Here is a 22688-nt window from a genome sequence, read left to right as displayed (position 1 = left end):
CAGTGTATATTTGACCTTGGGATTTAGATTATTGTCCTGCAGAAAGGTGAATTTGTCTCTCAGTGACTGAACCAGGTTTTCTTCAAGGATTTTGCCTGTGCTTTGCTCCATTCCCTTTCTTTTTATCTTAAAAAAAAACTCACTAGTCCTTGCCAATGACAAGCATAACCATAACGTGATGCAGCTACCACCATGCTTAAAAATATGAAGAGCGGTACTCAGTGATGTGTTGTGTTGGATTTGCCTTAAACATAGCGCTTTGGATTTAGGACATAAAGTTTTTTTTCAGTTTTACTTTAGTGCCTTATTGCAAACAGGATGCATGTTTTGGAATATTTTTATTATGTACAGGCTTCCTTCTTTTCTCTCTGTTATTTAGGTTAGTATTGTGGAGTAACTACAATGTTGTTGATCCATCCTCAGTTTCCTCCTGTCACTGTCTGTAGCTGTTTAAAGTCACCATTGGCTTCATGTTGAATTCCCCAAGCGGTTTCCTTCCTCTCCGGCAACTGAGTTAGGAATGAAACCTGTATCTTTGTAGTGACATGGTGTATTGCTTTAACATCCAAAGTGTAATTAATGACTTCACCATGCTCAAAGGGATATTCAATGTCTTTTGTTTTTTTACACATCTACCAATATGTGCCCTTCTTTGCGAGGCATTGGAAAACCTCCCTGGTCTTTGTGGTTGAATCTGTGTTTGGTCTTTGTAGCTGAATCTGCCCGACTGAGGGTCTTTATAGATAATTGTATGTGTGGAGTACAGAGATGAGGTAGTCATTAAAAAAAAAAATGTTAAACACTATTATCACACACAGAGTAAATTCATGCAACTTAGTATGGGACTTGTTAATCAAATTATTACTACTGAACTTATTTAGGCTTGGTATTTTCAAATGCCAGGCATGTTACAAATCATGTCATTGCTACATTGGCTGGACAGACTATAGAACAAGTTAAAGTGTACAAATATTTGGGTGTGTGGGTTGATGATAAGCTAAGCTGAGCTTCACTGTGCATGTAGAGAACTTGATAAGGAAGCTCAAGCTGAGAATAGGATTTTATTACCGGGATAAGGCTTGTTTTTCTTTTGAAGCCAGGAAGGAGCTGGTACGATGTACATTACTGTCGGTTTTAGATTTTAGTGATGTTTTATATATATATGCAGGCCTCAGCCACTACCCTGAGTGCACTTGATTCAGTGTATCATGCAGCCCTCAGGTTCATTTCAAATCAGAAACGTCTAACACATCATTGTGATCTCTACAGCGCTGTTGGCTGGTCGTCATGGACCTTGCGTAGGCTTAAACACTGGTATACACTGATTTATAAGGCCATATTGGGTAAAATGCCATTTTATCTCTGTTCTTTTTTTAGTCTGGTCAGTAAATAAATATCAATTACGGTCCCATTCTGATTTGCTTCTAACAGTACCAAAAATTAGAACAGGACATTGTAGAAATAGTTTTGGTTACTTAGCTCCGTGGTCCTGGAATTCTGTCATGAACATTTTAAAATGTGATGATCTTAGTTTCGTTGGTGGAGTTTAAACACTTGATCTATGTATATATCATAGAAGAGTGTCATTGTTTTTAGGCCAGCTGCTTTTAGTCAAGACGTTTGTGTTTTTAATGTACAATGTTTTTGTTGTACTGCATGTGTGTTTATAGTTTTGTTTAATGTTGTGTTAGTGTATGTAAGTTGTTGGACCAGGTCTCTCTTGGAAAAGAGATGTTATCTCAATGAGAAAAAACCTGTATAAATAAAGGTAAAATAAAAAATAAAAATAACAAATGGGGTTGCGTGCCATTCACTTGCTATTCGTTTTGGGTGGAGATTGAATAAATGAAGGTGTGACGGAGGTGTGTCTATAAATACGTCGTATTCTGACCTTAATTCTTAATTCCCTAATTATTCCATCACCTTTACGTGCCAGGAAACCATGAATATGTCTGCACGGGATAGATTTCTTCACCCCGCTCCCGCAGCTTTTCATACCACACCCGCCCAAATAGCTTAGGGTAAATCACCAGAGATTCTCACATGGCTCATTATATTAAGCTATCGGTATTACTGGGCTATATCAACCAATATGCTAGGTGTAGTTTGAAGAGAGCAGTGTTGGAAACTTGCACTTTCTCTTGAGATATTTTTCTAACCTACCTTTAAGGAGTGGGATGATTTTCAGACGGAGACAAATAATGATGATCAATATTTATTTCTAGGCAATGTAGTAAACTACAGCCTAATCATATTTAGGAAGTACATTTCCTTGTAAAGATAACTGCCAGTGATTCTCCGCCCATGCATAGGCAACTTACTCTATCTCTAATGAGACCACAAATACTGTATACTAGGTGCACTTGATCTCACACGCCCCAACCAGGAGAGGAAAGCTACTGAAGTTGAAGCAGCGAATTCGGAATGTGAATAATGCGACAAAGTGGTGCTTTTCATACAATAGGTAGGCCCAGGCTAACGCTCACAAAGCAGAAAGACGACCGTTTTCTGATCATCTGGGGGACAGCAAAGCATCCCAAAGTCCTCTGTCTGACCATCCACTCCCACCTGCAGCATGAACAATGAAGACCGCTCCGCAATGATCTGCCCATGACCCGCAGCCCTCTAAACTGAGGCATATCAACAGATCAACCTTCGCAAGATAAACTATATGAAATGCTTTGCGATTATGCAGAATTTAAATTGTATCGCGTTTTAATTGCAGGGATGGGCAGTCTCAAAGGTCTTATTATTAAAGTCTCCCCGACTCCCTCTGTTTCCTATTTCTATCATGTTAAATATTAGCCACAATCAGTATCGACCGTCAGTAGGCCTAATAACCACACATATTCAACTGCCAATTTGACTGTGAGAGACTGAATGTAAAACAAAAATCCAGAAAATCACATTGTATGATTTTTAAGTAATTCATTTGCATTTTATTGCATGACATAAGTATTTGATCACCTACCAACCAGTAAGAATTCCGGCTCTCACAGACCTGTTAGTTTTTCTTTAAGAAGCCCTCCTGTTCTCCACTCATTACCTGTATTAACTGCACCTGTTTGAACTTGTTACCTGTATAAAAGACACCTGTCCACACACTCAATCAAACAGACTCCAACCTCTCCACAATGGCCAAGACCATAGAGCTGTGTAAGGACATCAGGGATAAAATTATAGACCTGCACAAGGCTGGGATGGGCTACAGGACAATAGGCAAGCAGCTTGGTGAGAAGGCAACAACTGTTGGCACAATTATTAGAAAATGGAAGAAGTTCAAGATGACAGTCAATCACCCTAGGTCTAGGCGCCATGCAAGATCTCACCTCGTGGGGCATCAATGATCATGAGGAAGGTGAGGGATCAGTCCAGACCTACACAGCAGGACCTGGTCAATGTCCTGAAGAGAGCTGGGACCACAGTCTCAAAGAAAACCATTAGTAACACACTACGCCGTCATGGATTAAAATCCTGCAGCGCACGCAAGGTCCCCCTGCTCAAGCCAGTGCATGTCCAGGCCCTTCTGAAGTTTGCCAATGACCATCTGGATGATCCAGAGGAGGAATGGGAGAAGGTCATGTGGTCTGATGAGACAAAAATAGAGCTTTTTGGTCTAAACTCCACTCATCGTGTTTGGAGGAAGAAGAAGGATGAGTACAAGCCCAAGAACACCATCCCAACCGTGAAGCATGGAGGTGGAAACATCATTCTTTGGGGATACATTTCTGCAAAGGGGACAGGACGACTGCACCGTATTGAGGGGAGGATGGATGGGGCCATGTATCGCGAGATCTTGGCCACCAACCTCCTTCCCTCAGTAAGAGCATTGAAGATGGGTCGTGGCTGGGTCTTCCAGCATGGCAATGACCCGAAACACACAGCCAGGGCAACTAAGGAGTGGCTCCGTGAGAAGCATCTCGAGGTCCTGGAGTGGCCTAGCCAGTCTCCAGACCTGAACCCAATAGAAAGTCTTTGGAGTGAGCTGAAAGTCCGTATTGCTCAGCGACAGCCCCGAAACCTGAAGGATCTGGAGAAGGTCTGTATGGAGGAGTGGGACAAAATCCCTGCTGCAGTGTGTGCAAACCTGGTCAAGAACTACAGGAAACGTATTGTCTCTGTAATTGCAAACAAAGGTTTCTGTACCAAATATTAATTTCTGCATTTCTGATGTATCACATACTTATGTCATGCAATAAAATGCAAATTAATTACTTAAAAATCATACAATGTGATTTTCTGGATTTTTGTTTTAGATTCCGTCTCTCACAGTTGAAGTGTACCAATGATAAAAATTACAGACCTCTACATGCTTTGTAAGTAGGAAAACCTGCAAAATCGGCAGTGTATCAAATACTTGTTCTCCCCACTGTAAGTTCCTTGCTCAGAACATGAGAACATATGAAAGCTGGTGGTTCCTTTTAACAGGAGTCTTCAATATTCCCAGGTAAGAAGTTTTAGGTTGTAGTTATTATAGGAATTATAGGACAATTTTTCTCTATACGATTTAAATTTCATATACCTTTGACTATTGGATGTTCTTATAGGCACTTTAGTATTGCCAGTGTAACAGTATAGCTTCCGTCCCTCTCCTCGCCCCTACCTGGGCTCGAACCAGGAACATATCGACAACAGCCACCCTCGAAGCAGCGTTACCCATCGCTCCACAAAAGCAGAACAAGGGGAACAACCACTCCAAGTTTTCGAGCGAGTGACGTTTGAAACGCTATTAGCGCGCAACCCGCTAACTAACTAGCCATTTCAGCCTAGCCAATTACACCAGCCTAATCTCGGGAGTTTATAGGCTTGAGGTCATAAACAGCTCAATGCTTGAAGCACAGCCAAGAGCTGCTGGCAAAACGCACGAAAGTGCTGTTTGAATGAATGCTTACGAACATGCTGGTGCCTACCATCGCTCAGTCAGACTGCTCTATCAAATCATAGAATTAAAAATTCTGGCAAATTAGGTGGCCCAAACTGTTGCATTACACTGACTCTGCGTGCAATGAACGCAAGAGAAGTGACACAATTTTACTTGGTTAATATTGCCTGCTAACCTGGATTTCTTTTAGCAAAATATGCAGGTTTAAAAATATATACTTCTGTTTATTGATTTTAAGAAAAGCATTGATGTTTATGGTTAGGTACAGTCGTGCAACGATTGTGCTTTTTTCGCAAATGCGCTTTTGTTTATATCATCCCCCGTTTGGTGAAGTTGGCTGTCTTGGTTAGGAAGAAATAGTCTTCACAGAGTTTGCAACGAGCCAGGTTAGCAGGCAATATTAACTAAACATGCAGGTTTAAAAATATATACTTGTGTATTGATTTTAAGAAAGGCATTGATGTTTATGGTTAGGTACACATTGGAGCAAGACAGTCCTTTTTCGCGAATATGCACCGCATCGATTATATGCAACGCAGGACACACTAGATAAACTAGTAATATCATCAACCATGTGTAATTAACTAGTGATTATGATTGATTGATTGTTTTTTATAAGATAAGTTTAATGCTAGCTAGCAACTTACCTTGGCTTCTTACTGCATTCGCGTAACAGGCAGTCTCCTCGTGGAGTGCAATGTAATCAGATGGTTAGAGTGTTGGACTAGTTAACTGTAAGGTTGCAAGATTGAATCCCCGAGCTGACAAGGTAAAAATCTGTCATTCTGCCCCTGAATAAGACAGTTATCCCACCGTTCCTAGGCCGTCATTGAAAATAAGAATGTGTTCTTAACTTCTTGGTGACAGGTGGCAGTATTTTCACGTCCGGATGAAATTCATGCCCAAAGATATGCATATTATTAGTAGATTTGGATAGAAAACACTCTGAAGTTTCTAAAACAGTTTGAATCATGTCGGTGAGTATAACAGAACTTATTTAGCAGACGAAACCCCGAGGACAAACCATTCAGATTTATTTTCTTTGAGGTCACTCTCTTTTCAATGAGCTTTCATTGGGAATCCAGATTTCTAAGGGAACTTCTTGCAGTTCCTACTGCTTCCACTGGATGTCACCAGTCTTTAGAAATTGGTTGAGGTTTTTCCTTCGTGTAATGAAGAAGTACAGCCATCTTGAACGAGGGTCACTTAAAGTGTACTGTTAGGTAGAGGTGCGTGACCAGAAAGCTAGCTACAGATTGTTTTCCTCCTGTATTGAACACAGATCATCCCGTCTCCAATTTTATCAATAATTTACATTAAAAAAATACCTAAAGTTATATTACAAAAGTAGTTTGAAATGTTTTGGCAAAGTTTACAGGTAACTTTTGAGATATTCTGTAGTCACGTTGCGCAAGTTGAAACCGTTGTTTTTCTGGATGAAAGACGCCAAATAAATGGACATTTTGGATATATATCGACGGAATTAATTGAACAAAAGGACCATTTGTGATGTTTATGGGACATATTGGAGTGCCAACAAAATAAGCTCGTCAGAGGTAAGGCATGAATTATATTTTTATTTCTGCGTTTTGTTTCACGCCTGCAGGGTTGAAATATGCTTTTCTCTCTTTACGGAGGTGCTATCCTCAGATAATAGCATCGTTTGCTTTTTGAAATCTGACATGTTGGCTGGATAAACAACAAGTGTAGTTTTAATTTGCTATCTTGCATGCGTGAATTAATGAAAGTTTGATTTTTATAGTAATTTATTTGAATTTGGCGCTCTGTATTTTCCCTGGCTTTTGGCCAGGTGGGACGGTAGCGTCCCACATATCCCAGAGAGGTTTTAACTGACTTGCCTAGTTAAATAAAGGATAAATAAAGGTGTAAAAAAATAATAGTAATAATAATAATATATTTTTTTTAATCGGCCAAATCGGTGTCCAAAAATGCAGATTTCCGATTGTTCTGAAAACTTGAAATCGGTCCTAATTAATCGGCCATTCCGATTAATCGGTCGACCTCTAGTTTATATCCCAGGACAAATTAGCTAGCAACAGCAAGCTAGCTAGCTAAATTGCCATAAATGTTTAATGCTTTTCAACCTGTCCCAAATTAATATAGTTGGTTAAGAGTTTGTTTTGATATTTCAACCTGTGTGTCCTGATCGTGTCTGGTGTGTGGGGACAAAATCAACATGTGCACGATGGCGCACACGGACGCATGCGGTCTGGTCAGCAAGTTAGTTCAATTGTATTCTTCATACTATAAAATAATATAAAATATTACCACGGAATCCAAAGCAATCTTGTCTGCTAACTAAACTACTGTAGCCCACAGCCATTTGGCATAGCCAGATTAGGACCTAACATAAGAGTATGCTATTCTGTTCTTCTGAAATAAACAACATTTTCTTTATATCATGTTTCTTTAGACCTGTCTAAAATAAATAATGGATTTATTGTGAAGGTGTAGGCTATATTACATGTATTTATTAGACTTTTAAAATGTAGATGTTCCAAAGGTCTGCATGTGTGGAAGCAAGGAGATGCTAAGTGTGTTTATGTTATTTAACAGTGAATTACAGTGACACCGACAGTTATTTGCTTGACAATCACCAGCTGACGATATTTCGTGACCACTAAAGCCCTAGTTGCGGATGATCATTAGTAACAGTTGATAATATAAAAAAAGATATGTTGGCTTATTCAATTGTTATGGAGCAGAGCGCAGACCAAGCCATAACAGTTTGAACCCGACGCATGGAGCAATACTTGGCTGTGTCACACAGTTCAATGGTTAGTGTATTATGGTATAGCCTACTATTGTACTATTGTACACTATTCTCCCTATTATAATTCTATATACACTAATCTTCCAACATTACCATGGGTTAAAGAACTGAATGTGGTAATTTTCAGAATGATTCAAACCGCTGTTTTCTTTCCTGCGTAAAGGCTCTCCAACCGTTTTTTTTTTCATGATTCATAAATACTTTCCTAACCTTACATAATCTAAAGAGATTTTTTTATCTACCAAAGGGAGATGAAACGGAGTGAAATATGCATATATTTACATGGCTTTCTATCATTAATCCCTAATATTCTGAACCTTTTCTCTTGATATATTCTATTGAGTCTGTCAAAAAAATCTAACTAAAAGGTACACCGTATTTAAAGGGATGTCTTAAGATCAATGTTCTGAAAATCCTACTGAATGAAAACTTCACAAGAACATTTGTTGGTCAGCAAGTGGGAGGGTTTTCAGCAGTTGAATTACATTTATTCAGCGTGCGCAAGGGAACCACGCCTGCAAAGCCCGTTACGCACCTTCATCAGGTAAGTCTGAATACCAACTACTGAGAAGTGCATAGGAAAGGCGTGAGTAAAAAAAAGCATCATTTCCTAAATAGGAATAGGGCCAGTAGTGTGTAGCATGCTATTGCTATAAAGTACCTGGCGAAACCCACGCCACGGCTGGTCCCGATGGCGTCGCGGAGGATACGTGTGGAGATGACTTGGCCGAAGGACTTGAGCATGCTCTCCAGTTCCTGCTCATCCATGGACACAGGCAGGTTGGAGATGTACAGGTTGGTGGGGTCCTGCTCCTGTTGCTGCATAAGAGAAACACACATAAATCAGACTCGTGTAATCACAAACAAAGAGGGTTTACATTCACTGTTAAAAATGTAGTTGACATTTTTGTGATGTAATGGTTATGAAAGATAGAAGATATAACAAGTTCATACAGTATGCATTGACAATGGTTTTTTGACTGAATGTGGGTTGTATGTGAGTGCTTTTCACCTCTTAAAAACACACACAACTGCTGGAAAATGTATGCGTTATATTGGAGGAAAAGTATGTAGAAATGTGGAATGACTGAGAAACAGCCCAAAGCAGAAGAATGAATAAAAGGAAGAGGAATGCGAGACGATTCTGATTCCAGGGCTCAAAAGTGAAACCTTGTGTGAAAGAAACAGGCAGGAAACCAGGCGTGAAGTTAAGAGTTCGCACAGCAACAGGAGCTTGGCAACCAGGCAAGTAGGGGCTGGGCCAAAGAGAGGGAGGAGGGGGGCGGAAGAGGGAGCTTCAACAAACATAGGGGAGAGGAGAAAGGGAAGGAGCACTCAGGAGGAAGGAAAGACGAAGGGGGAGGAGTGGATGATGGGGAAGAGAAGTGTGTTTGTTCATAGGAGTTGTGCTTCCATCACGGGTTGAACTCCCTCCCATGGGAGTCCTCCCTTTTTTCTCCATCTCATTCATTAGTCTCTCTCTCTCTCCTGATACATTCTATCCCACAGTCTCTTTCCCTATCACAAATCATTTTTATGCAACGTTTGAGAGACCACAAGGGAAGAACAACTTGTTATGAAATGTGATAGTGAATACCAAGTTACCAGGTCCATGCCCCAGGTAGGGAGTAATAGAGAGGATATGGGCTTATTTGACTGATATAGTGTTTAAAGCTAGCGTTTCAGTCAAGTCAAGTCTAAATTCTAGTTTCACGCACCATCGTCATCACCAGTCAAAAACACCACCCACACCAGTGACACCAAACTGTATGACTACACTACATACCACTCCATCTCCCTCCAAATATACAGGTTCAAGCAACAGACCTGTAATTCCACACTTATCTCTGTTGAACCATAAGCAAAGAGTCAGCTTGATACCAAGTCAGACAGGAGATTGGTAGGACACAGGTAGCTGCCTACTGGAGCTTCAATATGTGCCCCAAATGGCACCCTATTCCCTATATAGTGCACTACTTTTGACCAGGGCCCTGGCACTATATAGGGAATAGGGTGCTATTTGGGACGAACTCTCAGTTTTCACAGGGGATTGAGCAGGAGTTGAGCTAGGTGACGATGTCACTCAGTTGATCTGACAATAAGGAATTCCTGGGTGGATTCATGGCACTGAAGCGTGTCAAGCCATACGGGGAAAAAATACATTTTAAATACAGTACCAGTCAAAAGTTTGGACACACCTACTCATTCAAGGGATTTTCCTTATTTTTACTATTTTCTATTTTCTGTGCAAAAGAGCAGAAAAGTATATAAAAACAATATGGGGATGAGGTAGGTAGATTGGGTGGGCAATTTACAGATGGACTATGTACAGCTGCAGCGATCGGTTAGCCGCTCTTGAGTTTCTTCAAAGTAGTCAACCTTTGCCTTGATGACAGCTTTGCACTCGCTTGGCATTCGCTCAACCAGCTTCACCTGGAATGCATTTCAATTAACAGGTGTTCCTTGTTTTCTTTCCTTAATGCGTCTGAGCCAATCAGTTGTGTTGTGACAAGGTAGGGGTGGTATACAGAAGATAGTCCTATTTGGTAAAAGACCAATTCCATATTATGGCAAGAACAGCTCAAATAAGCAAAGAGAAACGACAGTCCATCATTACTTTAAGACATGAAGGCCAGTCAGTATTGAACATTTCAAGAACTTTTAAAGTTTTTTCAAGTGCAGTTGCAAAAACCATCAAGTGCTATGATGAAACTGGCTCTCGTGAGGACCAGCCACAGGAAAGGAAGACCCAGAGTTACCTCTGCTGCAGAGGATAAGTTCATTAGAGTTACCAGCCTCAGAATTTGCAGCCCAAATAAATAAAGTAACAGACACATCTCAACATCAACTGTTTAGAGGAGACTGCATAAATCAAGCTTTCATGGTCGAATTGCTGGGAGAAAAAAACACTACTAAAGGACACCAATAATAAGAAGAGACCTGCTTGGGCAAGAAACACAAGCAATGGACATTAGACCGGTGAAAATCTGTCCTTTGGGTCTGGATTTCTCTTGCCTTTTGGTAGGCAGATTTCTTTAGCCTTTTTCCTTTTGGTAGACCGTCATTGTAAATAAGAATTTGTTCTTAACTGACTTGCCTAGTTAAATAAAGGTTAAATCAACTTTAAAAAAGTATGTATCCTTTAATATAGAACACATGGATAATTCAAAAAATCAAATTTTCAATAAATCTGTTTTTACACAGAGGCTTGCAAAAGTGCCAAAATTCAGCATTTTGACAGTTCGTACACATTTTAAGGCATTACATGCTTACATGCTTAATATGCAAATGTATCTACATGTATTTTAAAAACTTTTTACGTGACATTAAACATATTGGAATGTAGTTTTTTCCCCTTCGTCTGGGAACACATAGCAGCCTGAAACATGTCTCATTGCCACTCTGATTAGCCTGACCTCCCACGTGATTTAGCTCCTTAACCAGGATTCAACGTGTCAAGAGGGAAAGGCCAACTTCTGGGATTTAAACCACATGGGTGGTTAAGGAGACACTTCCTTCCTTGTTATGCAACTTAGTGGCACTGTGAGCAGTCGTATAGATATGACTGACTGAGGCAACCTTCTGTGATAAAGGATCAGAACAGAACAAGGCTTTGTTTGACCCTTTGTTTTGAACTCAAGTTGTCCATCTAATCCTGTTCTGCATGCAGGGCCAACATTTCTTAAAAGGCTCCTCTGACGCAGATACTCAAATGATGTTGGGACCACACCCAACCACAAATTAAATTGAATCTCTTCATTGCTCCCTCACTATTTCTCCCCCTTTCCCTCTCATGCTCTCTCTTTCTCTCTCTCCCCTGGTAACACACAACCCTTGAATATCTCAGTAATGTATTGGCACTACCCAGAGATAGTCAGAGATATATCATAAGATATTTTGTTCCAATTTTTTACTAAAAATGTAAGACCATAACTACAACAACATTTTCAGCGACGGTTACAGAAGCATTTATTAACCTGCTATGACTGCAATGTGTTTTTTTAATCAACCTTGGTTGAATGCACTGACTGTAAGTTGCTAAGGACAAGAGTGCCAGCTAAATGACCAAAATGTAAAATGTAAAAGTAAAAACTTGCAAAGAACACTGGGTAATATGTCACTGGGTAATTACTGTAATATGTTGTAATTGTAATTGGTACTGTAAATTAGACTACAGTAACTGACTTGATACTTGAAATTACATTACGGTAACATTTTTGGAACTGTAAAAAGGATTAGAGTATCTGTACTGTAAAATAAATGACAGTAACTTACTGGCAAATTACTACCAGTAAGTTACTGTACATTTTACAATAAATGTTTTACAGTGCAGGTCCTGGTCAAGACGGTCTGTCGAGGTGTTGTTCTTGTGTGTGCGTATGTCTATGTACCAGGCAGGTGGTGCGTGAGGCTCTCGGAAGTAAAGAGCAGTCTATTTCTATCCCTTTCCATTGTTTCCCTGTCCGTAGCCAGCCAGCCCATAGCCACAGACACTCCTCTGTAGAGACGACTGACTGGCTGGGAGTTATGACAATGCTCAGCATGGCCCACACTTTTAAAGAACCAACACAATGGAAACATGACAACAACATGACACACATTCAGTGGAAGTACAGGGAAAGAACCTAACCAAATGCCATAGTATTTGATTTCAGTTTCTGATTTTAAAAAACACTGTTTTAAATCAGGAATGCACAAATCCTGTTGTCGCCAGTGGCCTAGAGTTATACATGGATAACCTGATGACCTAAGCCCAGATCAGAAGGCCAGGCCATGATGCAGAAACGCTCATCATAGCTCACTGGTCCAAATTGTCTTTTAATAGGGTACTCTCCTCTGTTTTGTCCACTACCAACTCCTCAGGTATACTGTTTGGGTAAATTAGGCCCTTGTGTTCTAATACAGTGCGTATTTGGATACAATATCTGGGTAGCAGGACTGATTTGGTGGACCCTGATGTTCAGTTGCAATGGATCGTTTGTCTTAATTCTGAAGTGAGTGAATTCGTTCCAGCTGTAGTAGTGAAGTGACTTGGGCCCCGTTGTTTGGGTGTGGACTGAGAGCAGGGTTGGAGTGGAGTGAATGAAGCCATATAGTGAATGCCCCGTGCCCAGACACTAACCCATGCAGGCACAGGGCAGCTCATTGTCCCCGGCCCATTGACGGCGGGTGCGGTGGCACACTCCCCAGGGCCCTCTCAATGGGGGGCCTGAGAGGCACAGAGGGATCAGCTTAATGGGCCCACAACAGCCCCTTTGACTACAGACACCCACACAAAGAGCTCATAACAAGGCCCACAGCAGGGGCAGCTTAGCAGGACGCGCATACAGCCAGCCAGACAAAGGAGGAGGGAGAGAAAGGGATGGGTGGGTGGGGCAGGTAAAGGAGGAAGAGAGAGGAGTAAGGAGAGATGGATAGATGGGTGGGGTAGTGAAGAGGTTGAGGAAAATGAGGTTGAGATACTAAAAGAAGGAAGGGGAGAGAGAAGGAGGGAGAAGGATAGGTGAGAGAGAGGGAGAGGAAGGGTATGGGAGATGAAGAGGGGCAGAGGGAGATGGGAGAATAGAGGAGAAGAGGAGGAGAGACGACCAGTTCCATGTCATCTGATAGACTGCCTGTTGTTCAATATAGACACCAACTTGGCTGGACTGGCTGTCAATTCACCATCAAATCAAAGGAGATCCATCATCCAGTCTGAGAGAAATTCTTTGAAAGTTAAGTTTCTGGGAACATTTGGCACTAAAATAAAGAAAGTGAGGCAGGAAGGAGTCTCGCAGAATTGTAAAGAGTCACATTCAAGTAGATGTGATTGAACTCACAATACAAAACAATATAATAATAGATCCGGTGTTACTGTGGATATGAAGAGTGTGTGGAGTTGACTTAAATGAGAGTCTTACCTTGGCCATCTGAGCCTGGACCCCACTGGACTTCAGGGCGCTCACCGCTTTCTGGGCCGCTGCCGGGCTGTCGAAGTCCACGAAGCCATAGCCTACACAACACATATACACACACATTTCCTTACAGTCATGAAGGTGTACATCCTTTTCATGATTGATGAGTGAAGTTGGCATTCAAAACGGTTGTTAGATGAACTACAGGTGCTTGAAGTCTAAAGGCATTCCATGAAATTACAAGAGCTTGGTGCAGGCTACTAAAGCCCACCAGTCCCAGTATGACATATTTATGGCCTTCTACAGCTGTTGTTATTTGTCCTACTGACCGTGTGCTTCCACAACATGTCTAACCAACGCCACTCTGTGGATGTGGCTTCATGAACTTATACAGTGTAGCAATAGACCCGTAACCAGACTAATACTAAAAAAATCTTTCATATAGCCTAATACAGTCTAATATTGTACAATGCAGCTGTGATCAAGTTTTGAAGTCCATAAGTCCATGATCTTGTTTAAGGAGACAACACAACACTATGATCTTTCCAGGTTAAATGTCAGTGTCATCTGTGTCATGAACCAAAGAACCTGTTGAACTCTGAACTCTCACCTTTGCACTTGTTGGTGGTTTTGTCCAGGATTGCCTTCGTGGACACAATCTTCCCATATCTTCAAAACACAAAAACATGACATCAGACCATGTGCGGAGGAGGTGACTATCGGACATTTGGTGGAAGCTCTCAAACATTTAGACACAAACACTTCCTTCGGCTGAGTAATCACGCACACACATACATGCACGCAAACACCCATTCCCAAGGCTGTGGTTAAGGTGTAAACCTGAACCATACATGCTCTTCGACTCAATTGTGCTTCTTTAGTGTGATCACTACTGGTGCAGAAACACACTCGTCTGTTATCTCACCCCTCCTCCTCTTTGTCTGTGGGGTTGAGAGCTGGAGTGTTGATGGAGGGGGTGTACAGTAACTGTGTTCCCTGGTGTTGTTTTCAGCTGGCAGGAGAAAGAGCCCCAGGGCCAAAAACAATTTGTTCTGGGCTTGTCTTTATCCCTGCCTGTTCGCTCTGATTCCTCAAAATACACACACACAGGTGCTTTTAGCGATGCAGTTGCTTTCAAGTGTATTGGGTTGCACAAAAACAGTCAGTGGGAAACCAGAAGTTAAGTACAATTCCATTTCAACATACTGTGGAGCTGGTCAGGACAGTTGGTCCTTATATATATATATATACAGTGGGGCAAAAAAGTATTTAGTCAGCCACCAATTGTGCAAGTTCTCCCACTTAAAAAGATGAGAGAGGCCTGTAATTTTCATCATAGGTACACTTCAACTATGACAGACAATATGAGAAGAAAAAAAACTGAAAATCACATTGTAGGATTTTTAATGAATTTATTTGCAAATTATGGTGGAAAATAAGTATTTGGTCACCTACAAACAAGCAAGATTTCTGGCTCTCACAGACCTGTAACTTCTTCTTGAAGAGGCTCCTCTGTCATCCACTCTTTATCTGTATTAATGGCACCTGTTTGAACTTGTTATCAGCATAAAAGACACCTGTCCACAATCTCAAACAGTCACACTCCAAACTCCACTATGGCCAAGACCAAAGAGCTGTCAAAGGACACCAGAAACTAAATTGTAGACCAGTACCAGGCTGGGAAGACTGAATCTGCAATAGGTAAGCAGCTTGGTTTGAAGAAATCAACTGTGGGAGCAATTATTAGGAAATGGAAGACGTACAAGACCACTGATAATCTACCTTGATCTGGGAGATCTAGTAGAGTTGTAGTATGCGGAGTAACTTTTTAAAGCACAATGGTATACATGGTATAAGAAATCAAATTAATGTCAGAAGTGGGATTGGAACCCATGCTTCCAGGGGAGACTTTGACCTGAACGCAGCGCCTTAGACTGCTTGGCCATCCTGACTTCTGCTAGGGAGAGAGAGAGGCCCTGCCCTCCACTGTCTCTGTGTAATGCAGTCAGCAAGGGGGGCTGGTGTTCTATTAGCTGACCCTGACAGAGCACCAGGGCTGAGTGTACACTGTAACCTGATCTCTCTCTCTCTCTCTCTCTCTCTCTCTCTCTCTCTCTCTTCTCACTCTCCCCTGCTCCACTAAAGCTTGGCTGTTAGCATTAACATCCACACATGGAGTAAGATTATTGCCCCTAAGCACTGACACAGAGGCAGATTTTCTTTCATTCCTCTGTTGGTTACGGTAAGGATTGGGAGTTGAAGTAATCTGATCCTAGATCTGTGAATAGGGAGCAATTTTTTTACCTTCAGCCATATGTCCACAACCATACAAAAACACCCAATACTGATTTCTTGGTGAACAGACAGCTGTAGGATCTTAATTTGAGCCAGTTTGTTACAGCAATCCTGTAGCAGCAATGGACATTTTTGTAGGGGTTGATATATTTTTGGTAAGGAAAAATCAAGTACACTACAAGTTTTAAATGTCCTGCAATGCAGGACAGTTAACCTGCAACAGGGTGATCAAATTAAGATCCTACATCTGTAGGCTCTCCACCATTATGAGTGTGGATAAGCCAGTGGAGGACCGTTCGAGGTGTGCAATATGCTATTATTTCCAGATCCTATTCCCATAGGGCGGCGCTCAATTTGCCCAGCGTCTTCTGGGTTAGGGGAGAATTTGACCGGGGTAGGCCGTCATTGTAAAAAAATATTTTCCTAGTTAAATAAGGGTTAAATAAATATTGTATATATATTTATCTTTTTACACCCTACTGTATACTGTACGTGACAGGCAGCGTGGCTCAACTGTTTATAGGAAAGCTATATGTTGATCAAACACAGCCAATACTGCAAGTAAAGAAAATCATATTACTATTAATTATATTGCATGGTTAAAGGCTCTGATTTTTTGGGGGGGATACATTAATTCCATTCCTCCTTTGATATCCTCATATTACATGAATGTACTTGGAGTGCCTCATCCCATACACTGCTGCAATAAGCACGTTTCAAACTGTAAAACAAACATAACTGACATTTGAATTAGAGAATTACACGAGTGTTATATAAAGAGACAGTTTGTGTGAGAGAGAGAGAAATGGCTTGTGTTGTTGACAAAGTCAGACATTCTATCGAACAGTTCAAAGGTTGAGGTGGTAACTCTCTGACCTTCCTCCTACCTCCTTCATCAACAGTTGTTGTAAAGGGTGTGAGTAGTTGGTAGGGAGGGGACGATAGGGGGGAAGAAAGTCTTAGTCTTAGTCTTAGAGTTGACCCACTTACAGGCCTGTGGCATTCTTTTCCCAGCATGCCATGGTATTCTTTTCCAAGTCAATTATGTTTCCCCCTCACTGGATGGCCTTCTCCTCAGTCAATTCCCCCCTGCACCCACCCACCCACCCCAACAAACATCCCATTCTCCAACCCATATCACACAAATCCACCCATCCCTCTCCAACTTGATGTCAATCTCCAGTCTTTCCCTGTTAAGTCCCTGATTCTGTTTTAAATAGCAGTAAATAAGTCTTAATCATTTCTAGGTCACTCACTGTGCACTTATCCAAACAATGAGATCAGGATGCATCCAAACTGGTCCCTACTAACAGAGGATGTGTCTGCGTCCAAATGACCTCTTCTTCCCAAAGTGTGCACTTGTCTACTTCCATTCAATCATTTGAAAGGAAATATGGTGGAAACTCTCACTAGCCCATGCCTCCACCAATACAACACTTTTATGATAAAATATAAATAATTGGGATGCACCCAGTGTGTGTCCACATTGTTGTTTCTGTGTCCCAGTCTCCCGTGCCTGACCCCCCTACCTCCTGTAAACCCCAGTCCATTAGCCCCCACTACTTCCTCAGAAGGTATGGGATAATAGTAGAATGGAGTGGTTTGCTGGTGCTTGGGCTGGATGTTATGGTGTGTGCGTCCATTATGCATGCCCTTGATGATTCTGGCCGTGGTTCCTAATGTATCCATCTTTCCTGATTGTTCATTCAACATATTCATCTCCAGGCTTGCTGAATGTAACAGTCTTTAAAAAAAACGATGATAATTTCTTTTACCCCCTTTTCTCCCCAATTGGTAGTTAGTCTTGTCTCATCACTGCAACTCCCGTACAGACTCGGGAGAGGAGAAGATCCAAAACACAACCCAACCAAGCCGCACTGCTTCTTGTCACAATACCCACTTAACCCAATACCCACTTAGCCAGCAGCACCAATGCGTCGGAGGAAACACCATGCACCTGGCGACCGTGTCAGCGTGCACTGTGCCTGGCCTGCCACAGGAGTCGCTAGTGTGCTATTTTTTTCCCCCACCAGTCTCTGTTTTTTCCTAGCCCTCCTGGTTTTGACCCTTGCCTGTCCTGACGCCGAATCCGCCTGCCTGACCACTCTGCCTGATCTGACCTCGATCCTACCTATCCCCGTGTACCGTTTGGACTCGGACCAGATCACTGAACCCCTGCCTGTCCTGACCTCGAGCCAGCCTATCCCCTGGTACTGTTTGGACTCTGACCTGGTTTATGAACTCTCGCCAGTCCCCGACCTGCCCTTTGCCTACCCCTTTTGGTGTAATAAATATCGTAGCTCAACCATCTGCCTCCTGTGTCTGCATTTGGGTCTCGCCTTGTGCCCTTATAGCACTATATAGGGCAAGCCTGGCATTACGTGATTTTAGGGGCAAAAAAGATTAAAAAAAGATAAAACAAGATAAAGATAAAAAAAGACAAGATACAAGTACAAGATACAAGATAAAAAAAGATAAAATAAAAAAGTGTTTGTTTGGCAGAAATGCCTTTTGGAACATTTGAACTTTCTTGTGCCTTAATAACAAACTTGTACGTAAACTGTAAATACAAATAAAGTTGTTAAATTACAAACCTAGTTGGTTTAGCCACAAAAAAAAAGACAGGAACCTTCCCGCTAGCCATGATTGGCTGAGATAATGAATAGATTGGACATGCCGAGAGATGAGTTTCGGATTGGTCTGCCATGTAGCATCTTCTGACTAAAATGAGCTGCTCGTTATGTGTAGATAATCCTTTCTACTGCAGTTCTCGGGTGACGGTGGCATCCGTGAGGAGAGGGAGAAAGATCTGATTGTTATGGCATTGTCAGTATGAAGGATGTCTTATTTAATGAAAGGGGTTGTAGTCTGACGTGAAGCGTTCATCCATGTATACGGATAAGAGTCTAGCTACAGTTTCAAATGTTATACTTTACTAATTTTAGCAGAAAGTTTTCATAGCTAGTTAGCTATCTTTAGCTTGCAAACATTGAACCAATTTTGGTTAACTTTAGCTAGCTATGACAATCAATTTGTATTGCTAGAACTCTATGGATTAGGATTATGGTTCATCTTTAGTTATATAGCTAAACAAAGACTCCACTTTGACACACACATGACACATCAAGTTAGCCAGGTGTGTCTGACGGAGATTACAGCCATCTATTGTATAATAATGCAAAAATATTTGTATCTGGAATTTGTCTTTCAGCATCAGTAGAACACTCTCCTCCACCAGTCATTCAAGGAGAATGGTCTAATGCCTCCCATCAAAAAGAGAGCCGGCCCAAGCAAGCACAGGTTACACCTGAAGCATGAGGACTTACAACGAGTTGTGAACTTCATCAAAACTACACAGAGGATATTGTATTAATAGTATTACCAGGACGCCACGAAAGACACAAAAACTTTGGTGGAAAGCTGCTGCCATCTCATGTGACAAAAGCAGCAATGTGGAATCGATGACACCACTTGGTATGTGAAGCATAAACAACATGTTTTGATGATTTAATTTATCTCCAACATGATTGGCACTACTTTTATTGATCTCACATGTATTTATTTTCCGAAGGTACGTGTAGTCGTGCTGTCTTCCTTCAGGAATCTGTGGAGAAAATTGCTGCCCCACATCTCAAGCACAAATGTTTATTTATCTTAATGTTCTTTTGTTGTTGTTTGCAGATGCACTATCCTTCTGACCCTAAGCAGCCAGGTCCCATCTAGTTTTTAACTCGTTGCAGGTGTGGCTTGTTTGGTGTCTGCTGTGAAGGAATACCACAACAAGTCAACTACTTGATTGATGAAGGCATGTCATCTAGCAAAGGCAGCAGCACAGTCATCAACTACATGCACCAACTACGGAGTCTGGAAAACATGTGGGGGCCTGAATTGTGATAAATGCAGTGACCAGAACAAGATTGTGCTGCTCCACCACAGTCTGGACCTTCACTTCCTGATCACAGGCCACATCAAGTTTGCCCCCGACTGGTGCTTCGGCCTCATTAAACAGCGCTTCACAAAGACCAGTGTGAACACTTTGTCTGAGATTTCTGGTGTTGTGAAGGACAACACTGTGACAGGGATCAACATCCCACAGCTGGTTGGACTGGAGGATGGTACGGTGCTGGTGGAAAGCTATGGCTGGCAACAACACCTGACTACGTACTTTAGGCCACTGCCACAGATCAAGCAGTATCAGCACTTCAGGCGAACATCATTTTCATTGCATTGGATGAGGTTATTCTTCTTATCTAAACTTGGGAGGATAATTGACGTTATGCAAGTTTGTAATGTCTTCTCAATTTTTTTGTGTTATTTCCTGTTTTACAGCTTCGATTCTCCGGAGCCTGGTGTTGTTGTCGCCAAGGAGTGTTTGGACTCAGTCGGGACCAGGTTTCAGCTCCTGCGCAAGGCTGACATCCTTCCTCCCATAGATGGTCTGCCTGTACAAGCACCACCTGGACTGGACACAGCTAGACTAACTTATCTTTATGAGAAGCTTTGAAGAAACTAAAATATATCTTGATTTGTTTAACACTTTTTTTGGTTACTACATTATTCCATATGTGTTATTTCATAGTTTTGATGTCTACACTATTATTCTACAATGTAGAAAATGGTAAAATAAAGAAAAACCCTTGAATGAGTGTTTTAAAACTTTTGACCGGTAGTGTATGTGGGAACTCCTTCAAGACTGTTGTAAAATAATTCCAGGTGAAGCTGGTTGAGAGAATGCCAAGAGTGTGCAAAGCTGTCATCAAGGCAAAGGGTAGCTACTTTGAAGAATCTAAAATATATTTTGATTTGTTTAACCCTTTTTTGGTAACTACATGATTTCATGTGTTATTTCATAGTTTTGACGTCTTCACTATTATTCTACAATGTAGAAAATAGCAAAAATAAAGAAACCCTTGAATGAGTAGGTGTGTCCAAACTGTTGACTGGTACTGTATCTGAAACTCCAGTCATGTATGACAACTATAATGTAGGATAATTCATAATGTCTAAAGGCTTCTGTCATTCAGATAAGAGAGAAAGGCCAGTGTCTATATCACACCACAACAATCAGCCACCTTGCCTCTGAAAGGTGGCAGTCAGTTTACTATTTAACCAGAAACAAAATTGCTTAAAACCTGGACATTCTTTTGGTCAATTTGAGGCATGCCGACCATAGGAATGTTAAGGGGATTATTTTCTGAACATTTCCTCATATACCATTGAAACAAGTAGGGTTATTTCTCTCATGTTCTCAACTTCCTGTCATTGTTCAGCAGCCAAAAGACACAATCCTAGTCATATTTACAACCCATGCAAGTTGTTGCTTCGTTAGATCTTCCCTCTTTATAAAGGATATTTTAATCTCTGTCATATGAAACCACTCGCATTTGCGTTGTGCTTTGTGGAACGGTGTTTTCCTGCGTTCCTTTCATTTTGGAACATTCACGCTTATAGCCTACTGCTGTGTGCGTATTGCTGCACGTATAATGTGAAGAAATAGCCTAATCAACATTTTAAGCTAAACGTTCTGATCTGTTATATCAGTCTCATTGCTTTTAAACATTTTTTTTAATGTACAGTGGATGTATTAATTTGGGATTTATTGTCCCACAACTGTCCCAGAGTCTGTTTGGAATACTTATTCCTCGGACAGAATGACCAGCTTGACCAATAGAATAGGTCAACGTTTGTACTATGGGGGATAGTAGATTGACTAAAGCTAGCTCCCTTTGCTGTTCGTTACTCGTCTTGTCTTAGGAAAAGTAAACATGGACAGTTATTCTAACATCTTCAAAATGCGCCTTGGAATTCGATAAGAAGGACGCACGCCATTGCATCCCCGATGGGTTTGTTTTCACTAGTAGCCTACTTCAGGGCTACGATGCCCGTGAGAAGGACCCAATCACGTAACGGGCATTGGCTAATAAGAATTGAGGTATCTGAGAGAGCCATGTGAGTGAGAGAGGGAATTTGAATGATTATATTCAGCCGAAGGGCACAACGGACATTTTGGCCGCAAGGCATGGATTTTTTTAAGGGGCATTTACGGCCAGGGGGCAGTGACGGTCAAGGTAGTACATGCCGCTGGGAAATGAAAGGCCTGATATAGCAAATATGATGTCCTCTAACCTCTCTCCCACTCCACAGAAGCTTAAGTATATGTTTACAGAAATAAATCATTCCTGGAACACAATGATCAGCCCTGACTTGCATGAGCTAAACCAGTTCGTTATCTATCTGCAATACTCCACTGATTTCTCCTACAGGAGAGTGTGACTGTTACACTACTGCTGGAGTGAGGAACTATAGGGAAACACTTCTAGGATTATATATATATATATATATATATATATATATATATATAGAGAGAGAGAGAGAGAGAGAGAGAGAGAGAGAGAGAGAGAGAGAGAGAGAGAGAGAGAGAGAGAGAGAGAGAGCAGTATACATGTGTGTGTTGTTTGTAGGCGGTGACTTGTTGGGTGTGTGTTTTAGTTTTCCTCTTCCCTCTTTCTCTCCTTCCTGTTAACCTCTATTTATTTTCTTCTCTGTTTCTATCTGTGTTTAATCCCCTGTTTTTTTCTTCACACACATTTCAAATGGACAGATACACACTTGCTAAAAACTGATTCAAATTCTTCATTTGGACTGGGGTGAATACAGTGGTTTTCCGGGGGCGGAGTTGGGGAGAAACTGATTACATGTAATCAATGACGAACTAATCAGTTACTAATCAGTTAAAAAAACTAACTAATCAGTTACGTTACCAGCAAATATATTGTAATCAGATTTGATATTTTTGAAAAAACTATATAATTATTTCTTGAAT

General features: G+C 41.3%; 1 protein-coding gene across 2 annotated transcripts in view; it reads right to left on the bottom strand.

Moving 5' to 3' along the window:
* Window positions 1-22688, bottom strand: part of LOC112216746 (RNA-binding motif, single-stranded-interacting protein 2) — a 54756-nt gene that overhangs the window by 10286 nt on the left and 21782 nt on the right. For both annotated transcript variants that reach the window (XM_024376796.2, XM_024376803.2), the window contains exons 3-5: window positions 14181-14239; window positions 13577-13668; window positions 8338-8495 (exon numbers count right to left, since the gene is read on the bottom strand). In XM_024376796.2, the coding sequence (XP_024232564.1) occupies window positions 8338-8495; window positions 13577-13668; window positions 14181-14239 (309 nt within the window). The remainder of the gene's footprint in view (window positions 1-8337; window positions 8496-13576; window positions 13669-14180; window positions 14240-22688) is intronic.

Source organism: Oncorhynchus tshawytscha, linkage group LG02 (genome assembly GCF_018296145.1).
Source record: "Oncorhynchus tshawytscha isolate Ot180627B linkage group LG02, Otsh_v2.0, whole genome shotgun sequence".
Taxonomy (NCBI): domain Eukaryota; kingdom Metazoa; phylum Chordata; class Actinopteri; order Salmoniformes; family Salmonidae; genus Oncorhynchus; species Oncorhynchus tshawytscha.
The sequence above is the reverse complement of the archived record's forward strand: the minus strand, read 5'-3'. Positions and strand labels throughout refer to the sequence as shown.